Here is a 13,593-nt window from a genome sequence, read left to right as displayed (position 1 = left end):
GACTGTGTGCTCTGGTTCTGTCAGTGCTGCCTGGAGAAAGAGCCCAACCCCACCTGAGCACAGGCACCTTTCAGGAGCTGTGATAAGGTCACCCCTGAGTCTCCTTTCCTCCAGGCTGAGCACCCCCAGCTCCCTCAGCCGTTCCTCACAGGGCTTGTGTTCCAAACCCCTCAGTAGTGCCTGGGACAGCAGTGGCTCTGCAGCACATTCCCAGCTCCCTGCCAGCCCAGTGTGGCTGCAGCGGTCCCCAAACTGGCCACAGATGCCCACGGGCATGTGGGATCTGTTTGACATCCCTGTGATCCCCTGGCACCCTTCCTGCACACCTGAAAGCATCTGCCAGCCAGGCTGGATTTTTAGATGCCACATCTAAAGACAAACCTGTCTTGCTGACCACCCTGTGGAATGGCACAGTCCCACCTGTGGGAGCACTGGATAACTGCAGAAGGGCTGCACACAACGTTTCAGCTGCTGTGGCTGTGTTTGAGGCACCAGAGTTGTGTGCTCTGCAGGGAGAGCCACGTGCCATCGTGCATTGGAAGCTGTAGCACCCACCCGAGACAGAAAAGCACCAGGGGAGGTTTAGGTTGGGTATTAGGAGAGATTTCTTTACAGAAGGGGTTGGCAGGAATTGGAACAGGCTGCCCAGGGAAGTGGTGGGGTCTCCATTCCTGGAAGTGTTCAGGAAATGTGTAGATGTGGTGCTTGGGGACATAGTTTAGTGTGGATCTGGCAGTGTTAGGAGGAGGGCTGGACTCAGTGAGGTCTTTTCCAACCTAACAATTCTCTGGTTCTATTTACCTGTAAAAGTAGAGCAGGTAGAGCTCAGGTACCTTGAAGTACCTCCTGCCCTGGGCAAGGACACACAGAACCACCCCTGCCTGCACCCTAACCTTTGCTTGAACACTGCTGAACATCTCTCTCTCAAATTAATCCATGCTACACTTTGGCAAGTCCAGAAAGCTTTGGCTCCAAGCAAGCACAAATATTTTAAAAACTTTACATATTTGAGGAGTTCTGATGGCTTTTGCTGCTTGGATTTAGACACCTACTTAAATGTTTGCATGTTTAAGCCCTTAGTTGGGCTTCAGGTGTGGAGTTGAATCACTGTTTTTTGGGTAGGTACAAAGTAGTTTGGGGACATTTTTCTCCCCTGAAAATGTTGAATTCAGCCTGGGGAGAGGTTTCTTCCCCATCTGTGAATGTTTTCAGTGCCAGGTTGGATGGGGCTTGGAGCAACCTGGTCTAATGGAAGGTGTCCCTGCCATGGCAGGGGGTTGGAACTGGATGATCTTTTAAGTTCCCTTCCAACCCAAACCATTCTGTGATTCTTTACACCTCATTTTCCCCTGTGCTCCACACAGAAAAAAATGTTTCTGATAAACTGTTGGTTGGCCTTGCTCTCTTTCAAGGAAAAAAAGGAAAAAAATAGGCAAGCTAATTTAATTTCTTACTTAGGAGGCTCCAAAAGAAAGTTAATATGCTCTTCCATTAATTAAAAGCCTCGTTTAATGAACTGACAGCCACCTTTGCTTCCCTGTGACCTTGCAGAGCAGCCTGCAGATGTGAGCTCAGGTTTCTAAAGCCAACACCTGAGGCAGGCACAGGTCAGCTGTGCTGATGCCCTGGTATGTAACATGCAAGAGGAGCCTTGAGCATGAAATTTAAATAATGTTTTTGCTGTTTTCAGTCTCAGGAGGTGTTGATGCTCCATGTGTCCATCATTTTAGTCGTTTCAGGGGGGAAAAAAGTGCTTGGCTTTATAAATAATTGATTAAATTAGGGATCTGGCTCTCTGAATTTGGTTTAGACAGACTGGGAATGAGTTTTTCACAATAGGAAGAAAGGGGATGATGGATCTACTCATTTTCACTGACACAAGGAAAGGACTGAGCAGTGAGGGCACCAAGAGTTAAATCTCTATCCTTGCCCTTGGAAGGAGGGCATTACTACATTGGACTCTTGTTTTGCCTTCTGAGACTGACACATTGCTGGAAATCCTCCAGCTGACAGCTGAAATCCTGAATTTCTGTGCAGGGCGGGATGGGAAGGGCAGCCTGAGGTGAATCCAGCCAGGCAGTGTGTCAGGGCAGGGGGGTTCTGCACCACCCAGAGGAGAGGCTGTGGATGTTTGAGGGGTCCTGGCTGTCACTGGGCATTGCTTTGAGGCTGGGACTTCTGAGTGGTGTCTCCCAGGATGGTCCCATTGCTGGAATGTGTTATCCTGGGGAGGAAAAGGGGGGACCCTCCTGATCCCCTCCTACTAAAACCCTCCCAGATCTCACCACACCACTGAGAGACTGGGGGGACTCCAGCCCACAGCACTGGGGGATCTGGATTTCAGCTCCATTTCATGGTGAATTTGGAGTATCAGTGGTACCTTCAGGTTTTGCTGACCTGTGTCGTGGAGCTGGGGTGTTTCACGTGGAAGTAAGGTGGGACACAGACGTGCAGTGGGGTTTGTGACTTTGGCACAGCCACTGCCATGTGAGGGGGCACCTGTGTGCCTCAAGGACTGGTGAAATAGGGCTGATGGTGAGGGGGAAGGACTCAAAGCTGCACCCAGGAGATGAGTTTTCCTGGGAAGATGTTGGCCTGGATGCCTATGGGATTTAGGAGCACTGACATTTTTACCTGGAATCTCAGAGACTGGCCCTGCCCTGGGAGGTGATTCTGGGTTCCCCATTGTCCCCTGTGTGGGAACAGCTTCACCTGAGTCAGTCATGTGTCCCTGTCCTGTGTGTCCCTTGAAATGTGGTTTTGCTTTACTGACTGGCTCTGCTGAAGTTATTTTGTGGGATTTTTTGTGCTTAGGGCCTCAGTCTGGCTCACATCTGCCTGGGATGAGTGTCAGTGGTTTTCTGGGACTCTTGGCAAAACTGTGAGCTCTGAAAGGCTGTTTTACATGAGGGCACATGTTTGGATTGAGATGAAGTCTTTGAAGTCTGTGGGCTGAAGCTTAGGTTTATCCAGAGCTAAATATTTCTTAAAGGAAGTTCAGTGGTGTTTTCAAGAGGCAAAGTGCCCATGTCATGTTGGTGCCGGCTCAGGAGATGTGCACTGGCTCAGGAAACACTCCATGGAAGTTGGGTATTCCGTGTCTTTGAAACTCACACTCCACATTTACCTGCTGAGGGCAATTAGGTGGAATTATTCTTTTAAAAGAGTAAAACACTTTGGGCTCCCTACCACTTCCTTAAGGTTGCTGGACTCAAGACCCAGGATTTCAGATGTGGTGTAGTTAATGATTCCTGTTCTTTTTCTTTGAAGCTCCTTAGATGCTCTCCCTGGGATTTTCAAATGAGGCCAAAAACCTAAGCACAGATGTAAAGCTCCATGAAAAAATTCAGTCATATCTGTCCAAAAAAAGGGCACAGCCAAAACAGCTGGAAGAGCTCCCTGTGGTATCCTGGTATTCCAAAATACAGGGTTCATTCCACTGGACTAAATTTCCAGGCTGTTTGGCCATGTAATGTTTGCATTTCTAGTCAAATTAGTGGCTTTGCTAAATATTTCTCTTGTTGTACAGTAGATTGTGATGCCTTACAATTTCTTGATCTTGCAGTTGCCTCTCCAAGGTGGATGTTTAGCTGACAAAATCCGTAAGGATGGATGTCCTGTCAGTAGGCCCCAGCAGAATTTGCAGTGCTGTACATCCACATCCCTGTCAGTGCACACACTTTCATTTTGCTTCACAATCTTTCCTATTTAAGGGAAAACAAGAAAGCTCCAGGTAATGACACACATGAGAAGCCCCTCCCAGTGATGATCTCAGCTTTACACTGCTTTACTTTGTCTGTGCAGATAGTGGCAGCAATAATGGCAATCACAGGAATTGTAATGATGGCATATGCAGATGGTTTCCAGGGTGATTCAATTATCGGGGTGGCCTACGCCGTGGGATCAGCCTCCACGTCTGCACTCTATAAGGTAGGTCACAGCTGTTGGTTGGCACTCCTAAATTCATTCACATTGCCTGTTAAAAACACACAAATACAAAGAGAATCGCTGTAAAATAAATGTTTTGTTCTGTTCCTCGCTCCTGCGTCACTCGTGTTGTGACAATGTCAGGAAATCTGCCGTGAGGGTAATTAGTTGTCATCTGCCAATTATCCAGAATGGCTTTTCTTGATGAGCCTTTAATGAAGTCTCCACTGCCACGCCAGGAGAAGTTTGAGATAATTTTTAAATCATGACAAAAAGAGTTTGTCAACACTTTTCAAAGGGGCTTTCAAAGGGGCTTTCCACGTGCAGCAGGGAGGAGAGCAGGGTGGACAGCTCATCCCAGGTCTGCCCTGTGGCTCCCTGGCACAGGCTGGGCTCGGAGCCCTGGTTCATTAGAAACCCTTCTGCTTGGAAGAAATGGCTGCTCTGGAGGGTGAGGGCTGGGAAAGGCAGGGATTCTGTGTCTCAGGAGCAGGTTGGGCTGAGCGTGGCTGGGTTTGTTTTCAGCTGCCTGTGTAAAGTTTGGAGTGGGTTGTGGCGGGATCAGAAGCTGCCCTTGCAGCTTTAAACTTCGCTCATCTCACTCATAAATTTGTTGTGGCCTTTCAAAAGTCACTCAAAGTTCACGAATTGAGGCTCATAGAGGACAGGTTCTCACAGAGTGAGCCCTTCCAGGCTGGTTTTCCTCTCACAGCAGGGTCATGCTGTGGAAGTCACTGGAGTCTCCTCCCAAATCCCAGCATTGCCACACTCAGCCCAAATCCTCTACACTTTTTGCATGAATGGTGTGTCCTTGAGTTCTTGGTTTATTCTTGGTTTTTCCTGCGTTCTTCTACGCTTGCTCCTCATGGCATTTTGTGTAAAGCTTTGTTATACAGACTCAGCCATCCCAGTGGCAAAGACATGGAGCTAAAACACAGGAAAGGGCAGAAATCCCACCAAAGATCCCCTTGCAAGACTCCTGTGAGGGAAAAAGGCAGTGCCAAGTTGTCTTTTGCTCCACTCTTCCCCAGGGGAATGGAGTGCTTCCATGACAGGCATGGAATCTAAACCCCTCCTCTCTCCTCTCCTCTCCAGGTTTTGTTCAAAATGTTTCTTGGGAGTGCAAACTTTGGGGAAGCAGCTCATTTCGTGTCCACCCTGGGCTTCTTCAACTTCATCTTCATCTCCATCACTCCCATCATCCTCTACTTCACAAAAGTGGAGTACTGGTACCCCTTCTCTGCTGTGCCGTGGGGTTACTTGTGTGGAGTAGCTGGCCTCTGGTTAGGTAAGTGATAAAACAATTTATTTTTTTTTCTAGGTCTTCACCCCAACCCTATATAAAACTGGCCTCGGACACAAACAATTTCCCCCTGTCCCCTTAAGCAGCAGAGCTCCCTCACAGATTAATTCTGGTCCCAGTGCAAACTGGTGCTCCTTAGAAATGATTCATATTTTTCATTACACTTCATGAAACATTACTGTTAATTGAGATACAATTAATAATTGATATGTAAGCATAGTTATAATTGATAATAATTAATAATTAACAGTAATAGCAGGGAGTAAACATGAAGCAGCGCTACTAATTGCCCATTTTTTCATCCCTACCATAGTTCAACACCAACGCCCCTGTCTCTGGCACAGCTTGACTGCTTTGAATCCCATTTCAAAGGGCTGCATGTTCCCAGTCAGCTCCTGGGGGATGTTTGTGCACTGACAGGGGCACCCCCAGTGCTGGGGCACCTTTCTGGGGCTGCTGCAGGCTCTGGGCAGGGCTCACATAAGGCTCCCTCTTTCTGAGCCAGCAAAATATCTGTTGGATTCAGCCCCGGGGCATTTTCATTTCCACATACAACAACATCCTTTCCTTTGGTGAAGTCTCTTTTATTCCATAATTGAAGAGGTTTTTGTCTCACTACGTGTTTATTAAATGGAAGCAAAGAGAATGTCATTGCCCATCCCGTCCTGAGATGTGGCCAGGCTGGCAGCTGAGCTGCTGTGAGCACCTTGAGCTGCTCCAACCACAACTGCAGCTGCCCTGTGAGCTCCTAGGGGACCAAAATTAGGGATAATTTGTCACCCCGAGTGTATAAACCCAACCTTATGCAGGGGACTCAGCAGCAGGACTGGGTGGTGGGTGACCAAAAACTTAAATTCAAGGAAAAGTTAAAGAAACTTAAGCGAACTTTAAGGGTTTTTTTAATCTTTCAAGGAAATTGGAGCTCTCTGGGAGTGCTGCCATGTAAGAAAGAAAACCCCAAAACAACAAATGACCAGGTTTTTTGTACCTGATTAAAGCCTGTGCAAAGCCATGGAATATGATAACCTCAGTATTACGATTTGTGAAAGGCCATTCAGCCCTCCCCTTTCCCCTGTGAAGAATTTCCCCTAATTTTATGTTCCTATAGAAAAAAACCCCCAAAATCAATCACTTTGTGACAACTCCCTCATTGTTGTGTGGATACTCAATATCACATATTGTCCCTTTAGGGTCTAGGTGGAGGAGAAATGTCGCAGTCTGGTGTTTTCCCCCATTTTCATGTGTTATTTTCTCTGTTTTTCCCTAGCTTTCAACATCCTGGTTAATGTTGGGGTGGTGCTGACCTACCCCATCCTGATCTCCATCGGCACCGTGCTCAGCGTCCCTGGGAATGCAGGTACCAGTGCCACAGCTGCTGCTGCCAAAATGAGCCCCTGGGAACTCAGAAAGCAGTTTATCGCTTAAGTAATTTGTTGGGTGGAAATTTACTCCAGAGTCGTGTCTTCAACAACCTCTGCTCTTGAACAGCTCTCTGCTCTTCGGTCTCCTCAGCCTCATCGCTCCTGGGGGTTTGAGCAGCAGGAAGGATCTGGTTTTAGGGGAATGCAGCTGTGAAGCCATGCCTGTGGGAGGCTGCCCCAGGGCTCAGGTGTGCTGTGGGGGCTGTTGTGGAGCTGGGAGGCTGGGCCTGGAGGCACCTGGAGCTCTCTGGCCCACGTGCTGCTCTCTCCCCATCCCTGGTTCCTGCAGCCTGAGGGAACGCTCTGCTGATGCAGCCTGTTGTGGATAAAAGAGTTACCATAAAGTGCCTTCTGTCCCAGAAATCACAGAATCACGGGTTCATTAAGGCTGGAAAAGACCTCCAAGATGATTGAGTCCAACCTTCAACCAAATATCCCTGTGCTCACTGAACCATAAAGTGAAGTGCCATGTCCACTCATTTTTTGGACACTGTGAGGGATGGTGACTCCACCACTGCCCTGGGCAACCTGTGCCTGTGCCTTACCAGTCTTTCAGAGAAGAATTTTTTCCAAATATCCAATCTGTCCCAACTTGGGGTCTTCTTCCCTTTGTCCTGTCCCTTGTTCCCTGGGAGCAGAGCCTGGCTGAAAGAAGGTCCCCCCTGAGCCTCCTTTTCTCCAGGCTGAGCCACCTCAGCTCCCTCACAGACCCTTCACCATGGAAATCTTGAGGCTTAATCCAACCCCTCCAGGCTTCCTCAGATCCTGCACAAGGCAGTGAGGGACCGAGGAGGCTGTGGCACCTCCAGCACTGCACTGTCAGGTCAAAGCTCAGGGAGACCTGAGAGCCCCACAGCCAGGGTCACACCCAGAGTGTGACAGAGGGTCACAGGGACATGCCAGGCTGCCCTTGGTGCCATCGTCCATCCTGCTGCTGTTCTGATTCTGTTGTTGTTTCCTCTCCTCCCAGCCGTGGACCTGTTGAAGCACAAAATGATCTTCAGCGTGGTGCGGCTGGGGGCCACCATCATCATCTGCATCGGGTTCCTGCTCATGCTGCTGCCCGAGGAGTGGGACGAGATCACCCTGAGGTTCATCAACAGCCTGAAGGAGAAGAAGAGTGAGGATCACTCCGAGGACATCACGGAATCCAGCGTCCACACGAGGAGCAGGAGCAGAGCCAACGGGACAGTGTCCATCCCGCTGGCGTAGGGCTGGAGGACTCTCCCTGCAGGCAGATGTATATTCTGTGAATATAGCTTAACTTTCCTCACCACCTGTATGCTTCAAAAAATGTCATCTAACCTGAGCAGGGGATGAACTGTAAGATAAGAGAGGTACATCTATACTAAATGTTTACATTTATACACTTAACAAGGAACGGGTGTAAATAACTGCAATAAAATCTTTTGTAATAAACAAACATTTAAGTTTTGTCTTTCTGAGCTGGTGAGTTTAAAATGTGGATCAAGTTTACATCGTTTATCTCTCTTTGCTGGCAGAGGTAGAGCCTTTTTGGAGGATACATATCTTGGATATTTCCAGGTAAATCTCAAAATTTAACATCTTGACTTACTTTCAATGAAGGGTCCTTTCAGTGAGGTAGCAGTTTTAGAAAAGCATTTCAAACCTCTCCTGGCATTTTGGAGAATTAATTTCTGATGTTCGCATCGATATTCCCAGTTATTATCAGAATAAATATTCCATGGTGTGCAGAGGGTGAGGCCTCTCCTCCCAGACCACACTGAGCTGTGCCTCCTTCCAAAACCACATTTCTAGAAGTGGTGCTGGAATTTGAGTGCCTTTAGTAAAGCAAAAAATAGCTTTATTTACCTTGTTTTCTCCCAGAAAAGCTGCACTCCCAGCTGAGCTACAAAAGCCTCAGGAGAGATGGAACACCCTGGATTGCCATTGCTGTCCCTGGGAAGTGCCATTTCCTATTTTCTAGAGCATTGGGACAAATGAATTTTTTTCTTAACCTCTACTGTGGAAAAATCTTTTAAAAGCCAAATCAAACCAACCAACCTCCCAATCCCTTCCCTAGGCCTGTTGCTGTGTAATTTAGGCTGGTTTACAGCATTCCTGGGATTGACCACTCCAGACTGTCTTCATTTGAGAGCACTTGATAGGCAGACAAACTTTTTTTTTTTTTTTTTTTTTTTAAAGGAAGAATAAAACCAAGAAGAAAGTATTTAGGGGTATTTTTGATGGCATTTCTGCCAGGGAAAAAAATCATGTAAATAATAATTTATTTGACTCTTTTATTTGACTCTTCTGTTGGATGTTTTTTAAATCTTTTAATGTCCATGTCTAAACTGTTCCTTGCAGCCAGCAGAGCAGAAAAATACATGTGTGATTTAAAAAAACCCCACAAACTTGGGCTCTTTCATCAAATGGCTGGAGAATTAGAGCTGCAAAAACCAACCCAACCAACTGTCCCCTGTGCCCTAAATCCAGAGGTGTAAGGTTTGCATGTACACACAAGCCTCTTACAGCTCCAGGTCTGCTGCTTTTGAGAGGAGACAGACAAAACATGTTCCAAAAAAGTTATTTATAAAGATACTGATGGGCTGAAAGCACCCAGCACATGGCAGCTTGGCCTCTCCCCACAGTTTTGGAGCTGATACATTCATTTACATTGCTAGATAGTTTTGGGGATGTGTTTCACTGAAATTTTAGCTCCTGCCAAACTGAACACATGGGGAAAACAAAACTTTCATTTCAGCATGCGTTGAGTACTTTTTGGCAAGCAGCCTCATGGCAGCGTCGTCAGGCCTGGGACTGGATCCTGCAAAGAACCTCATTGAGAATTCTGCAGGGAAAATTGTGTGAAATCCCATGGTTTGAGTCAGCTTTCCCCTGCTCGACACATTCCATGGCCAGGGGCACAGGGTGCTAAAAAGACTGTGATCCCAGCAAGGAAGGCTTGAGCAGAGCACCCCTGCATCAGAGCACCCTGATGTTCATAGAATGATTCAGGTTGGAATAGTGTGGATTCTTTGCTTCTTTTTGCCAGGGTCAGGATTAAATGTGTGAGAAGGTGTTTCTTGCTGGGACTCAGATGTTTGTTAGTTCTTATCTCTGTTACAGTCTCACAAACCCTGAGTTCTACAGCACTTCACTCTAACAAATTAAAAATGGAGCCCCATCTCTCTCTCGACAAGGCCTTTTAAGGATAAACTGTCCAATTAAGAAATGACACCTGAGTTATTTTTACTTTTAACCCAATAACCAACCACCCATGGCTGCAATGTGGACTTTTTTATCCAATTACACAAAACCACCCAAATCCATGGAGAAGAAGGTGAAGAAGAAGGACCAGCATCTGCCCTAAAACCTCCATCTTGCTTTATATCTATTACTGTATTCTAAAACTCTAAGTTTTCCACCTTGTGATATTGCACACTTCTATTCAAACTCCACAGCCACAATCCCAGTGCCATCATTCAATTTTGGAAGCTTCTCCACGGCCTCAGGTCGAGTGCAGTGTTCTCTTGGGGGTCAGTGCCTGACTGCACAGAAAGTCTAAAATTCTCAGCAACCAGGGTTCCAACAGAATGGTTCTTAAAGATCTCCCAGTTCCATCCCCCTGCCATGGGCAGGGCCACCCTCCAATATTCCAGGTTGCTCCAAGTCACATCCACCCTGGCCTGGAACACTTCCAGGGATGGCACAGCCACAGCTTCTGTGGGCAGTCTGCTCCCAGATGATTTCCAGGGGTGCTCATCCACCTCAGCAATGCCTTAAACCCCTTCCTTCACCCTCTGCCCAGCCTCCAGTTCAAATTCCTCATTCAGCATGGACATAATGATTTTCCCTGGGGTGCAGCTCAGCCTTTCAGCTGGAGAAAACCCCACCAAACCCAAGAAATCAGACAAGGAACAGAGGCTTTTTGACCTGATGCAGTTGGTGATCCATCAGAGGAACAGCAAACCAATAATCACCCCCATCAAGGGGTCGGACTTCCACTGCTGTGGGTGTCTCTGGCAGCCCCTTCTACTCTCCCCAGCAAGGTGAGGTTTCACCTCTCTGACAGCCCCTTCTGCCCTCCCCACCAATGTGAGGCTCCATTTCCGTGGCACCGTCTCCCAAGGAAAATGCCACTTTTGATCCGGCAGCTGCGTTATCAGATTCCCCTTATCGCTGGGAGGAGAACAGAAAGTGTCAGCTTGTCCAACCTCCTGCATCCACAGGAGCTGCCAATCCACGAGGATTGCAGAGCCTGCAGTTATGGCAAACAGATATCACAGAATACCCGTCTTTTGGGAAATTCAGGAATACCCATGTATCAGTAGAGACCTTTTCAGGTGCAGTTTTTGCCTCCTTGCATACAGGAGAAACAGCCAAGCATGTTCGTCATCACTTTTTGCAAGCATTTGCTTCACTAGGTGGGCCTCCAGAAATAAAAACAATGGTCCAGCCTACACAGGGAAAAAAGTAACCACATTTTTAATGGATTGGGGTGTTCATCACAACTTTGGCATTCCATGCTCTCCCACCAGTCAAGCGATCATTGAGAGAACACATCACACTTTGGAATCCCTCCCTGACAAGCTGACAGTCAGGGCAAGCATCTATGATTGCTTTTGATGAAAAAATGCATGACTCGGTTTTGCTTGTTCAAAGGTGTTTGGCAAAGCACTCACAATGGTCATTGTTAATTTATCTGCTCTTGCATTTCCTTCCACTAAGAATCCTGGAAGAGAATCCTGGAAGAGAAGAACGTGCTCTAATATGTGAAACAAAGGGGTTTGTTAATTCTCTGCTGTAAAATCTTATGCAAACATGAAAGGTAACGATACAAACTATCATTCTCAACATCCTTTAAGGCTCATCCTTCTATTTTTCTATTCTCCTGGAGCATCCCCAGCAGTGCCTGCCCTCTCTGTGCCAGCAGCACGGGCAGTGTTATCAGCACCACCCAGCCTGGGCTGAGATAAGATCAATGTCCCCTGTCAAAAGCAGTGACAAGGAGCAGAGGGAGGAACGAGCCGTGCTTCTTGACCTCACAGATGTGTAATAACAAGCTCTATCAGCCACAGCAGTCTGTGTCCCAGCCAGGGGATGTTTTCCTCTCTTTGCTGATCCATTAGCTCACGCTGCCGCTGCATGAACGTGCTGCAAGCAGGATAAACAACAGCCTGCATCACTGGGGTTGTTTCTGCTTTACTCACTGGGGATTTGCATAAAAGCCCAGGGATTATTTTGGCAAAAATCTATCCCTCCCACTTTCCATCTCCTCCTGCGCCCACGTGGGTTTTTTTTGGGTTTTTTTTTTTTTTTTTTTTTTTTTTTTTTTTTTTTTTGTGATTCCAAATTCATTTTTGAGGAGAAGCTTTAAGGCAGAGGTGATCCACTGCTGCAGCTGGGTGTTTGAGTGGTGCCCCTTGGTTCACCTTTGCCCTGTGTGAAGGTGAGTGACAAACTGCCCCAAGTGGTGGCATGCCCTGCCCTTGAGCTTTTCCCAGTATCTTCCTTAAAGAAAGCACTTAGCAGTCAATGATTTCATTTTGACTGCAATACATTCACTGAAAAATCCAATTCTGGGGATCGTCATCACTTACAAGTTCCAGCTGAGTTTGGGAGAGACTTTAAAGCAGTAAATGAAACGGGAGAAAGGGATAAATTTCTTCCAGCTCTCCTGGCAGGGGCTGTGGGCTGTCCCTAATGGCACTGTGTGGGACCAAAGCTCCTCCAGCCCCATGAATCTGCAGTACAGTACTCAGGAATTTCACTGAACTTCACATATAGACAAAATAAAATAACATTATTGCATTCAATAACCCCCAGTTCAAGAGAAGGATGAGCATCCCTGGCCAGGATCTCAGCTTGCCCCAGTGACCTGCAGGAAGGGCATCCTCCTACAGCCTCCCTCCCACCCCAAACCTTCAGCTGCTGCTCTTGGGCCTCTTTGCTTTACAGAGTAAAAATTTCTGAGAAGGAAACATGGACGGGAGAGGGGATTAGGGAGTGTGGGGAGCCTGTCAGGATTTTGGCAGCACGTGGGTAAAACACCAGATAAAGCACCATGGGCTTGAACATCCACGTGGGTTTCCACTGCTCCCACACATCCATCATTGCATTTAATTCATGATTTTCCCAAGCTGCCTAACAGGAATGACCTGTTGGAAGGGGGAAGGTAATTAAAATAAAATGGAAAAATAGACAGTAAGCACTGAGAAACTTGGGAGGGAATCAGGGTGTTGATTTTACATTTTCATTTGAAAATAATAAGGAAAAAAAATACAGGCCGGACTGCTCTACTCCCTCATGCCCTGGGAAAAGCAAAGTCATGGGAGATGTTGGTGCTTTGTGGCTGAAAACATGAACTGGTTGGGATTTTCCAGGGATTAATATTTTCTTCTGGGGGTAATCTGGTCTAGTGGGAATTGTCCCTGCCCAAGGCAGGGGGGTGGAACTAGAAGATCTTTAAGGTCCTTTCCAACCCAAATCCTTCTATGATCCTATGCTTTTATGACCTATCAAATATGACTCACTTTCACCAATATTCTCAGTTAGCTTTGTCCTGAAGCTGCATTTTTTCCAGCAGTGCCCCCAGCCAGCAGCAGCAAAGGTGGGGGAAGCTCCTGGGCCAGGCTTTATTCCCAGGCCAGGCTTTATTCCCGTTTATTTAATCCTGCTTCTCCCATGCAGGATGGGAGACACTTTAACCCTTCTGGAGCTCCAGGGATGGAATTTCCTTCCAAAACCTGAAGATTTAGCCAAAGAGCTGCTTGAAGAAATACCTTCAGGCCAGCTGAGGTGGTAGCCCTGGTTGAAAATCACTTGTAGGTAAAAAACAGAGTTTCTCCAGGGCTTGGCACTGGCTCCTGAGCTGCTTTCTCCTCCTCTGTCCTCCCTGCAGGGGAATGGCTGGGGAGGGGTCAATATTTAACCAAGCTGGGAAGGACATCTGTGGGAGCTGGCAGGGAGCTGCCTGGG

At 47.3% G+C, this 13,593-nt stretch overlaps 1 protein-coding gene across 5 annotated transcripts in view; it reads left to right on the top strand.

Annotated features, from left to right (window-relative positions):
- The window catches only part of SLC35F4 (solute carrier family 35 member F4), a 116,405-nt gene extending 108,331 nt beyond the window's left edge, over positions 1–8,074 (top strand). For 4 of the 5 annotated variants that reach the window (XM_068192093.1, XM_068192095.1, XM_068192094.1 and 1 more), the window contains 4 exons: positions 3,805–3,930; positions 5,023–5,215; positions 6,498–6,587; positions 7,622–8,074. In XM_068192093.1, coding sequence (XP_068048194.1) covers positions 3,805–3,930; positions 5,023–5,215; positions 6,498–6,587; positions 7,622–7,863 — 651 coding nt within the window. In that variant the 3' untranslated portion in view covers positions 7,864–8,074. The remainder of the gene's footprint in view (positions 1–3,804; positions 3,931–5,022; positions 5,216–6,497; positions 6,588–7,621) is intronic. The other variant, XM_068192097.1, reaches the window with a different exon arrangement.
- The last annotated feature ends 5,519 nt before the right edge of the window (positions 8,075–13,593 follow it).

This window comes from Anomalospiza imberbis, chromosome 6 (genome assembly GCF_031753505.1).
Source record: "Anomalospiza imberbis isolate Cuckoo-Finch-1a 21T00152 chromosome 6, ASM3175350v1, whole genome shotgun sequence".
Classification (NCBI taxonomy): domain Eukaryota; kingdom Metazoa; phylum Chordata; class Aves; order Passeriformes; family Viduidae; genus Anomalospiza; species Anomalospiza imberbis.
Note: the sequence above shows the minus strand (reverse complement) of the source record. Positions and strands in the feature narration are given on the sequence as shown.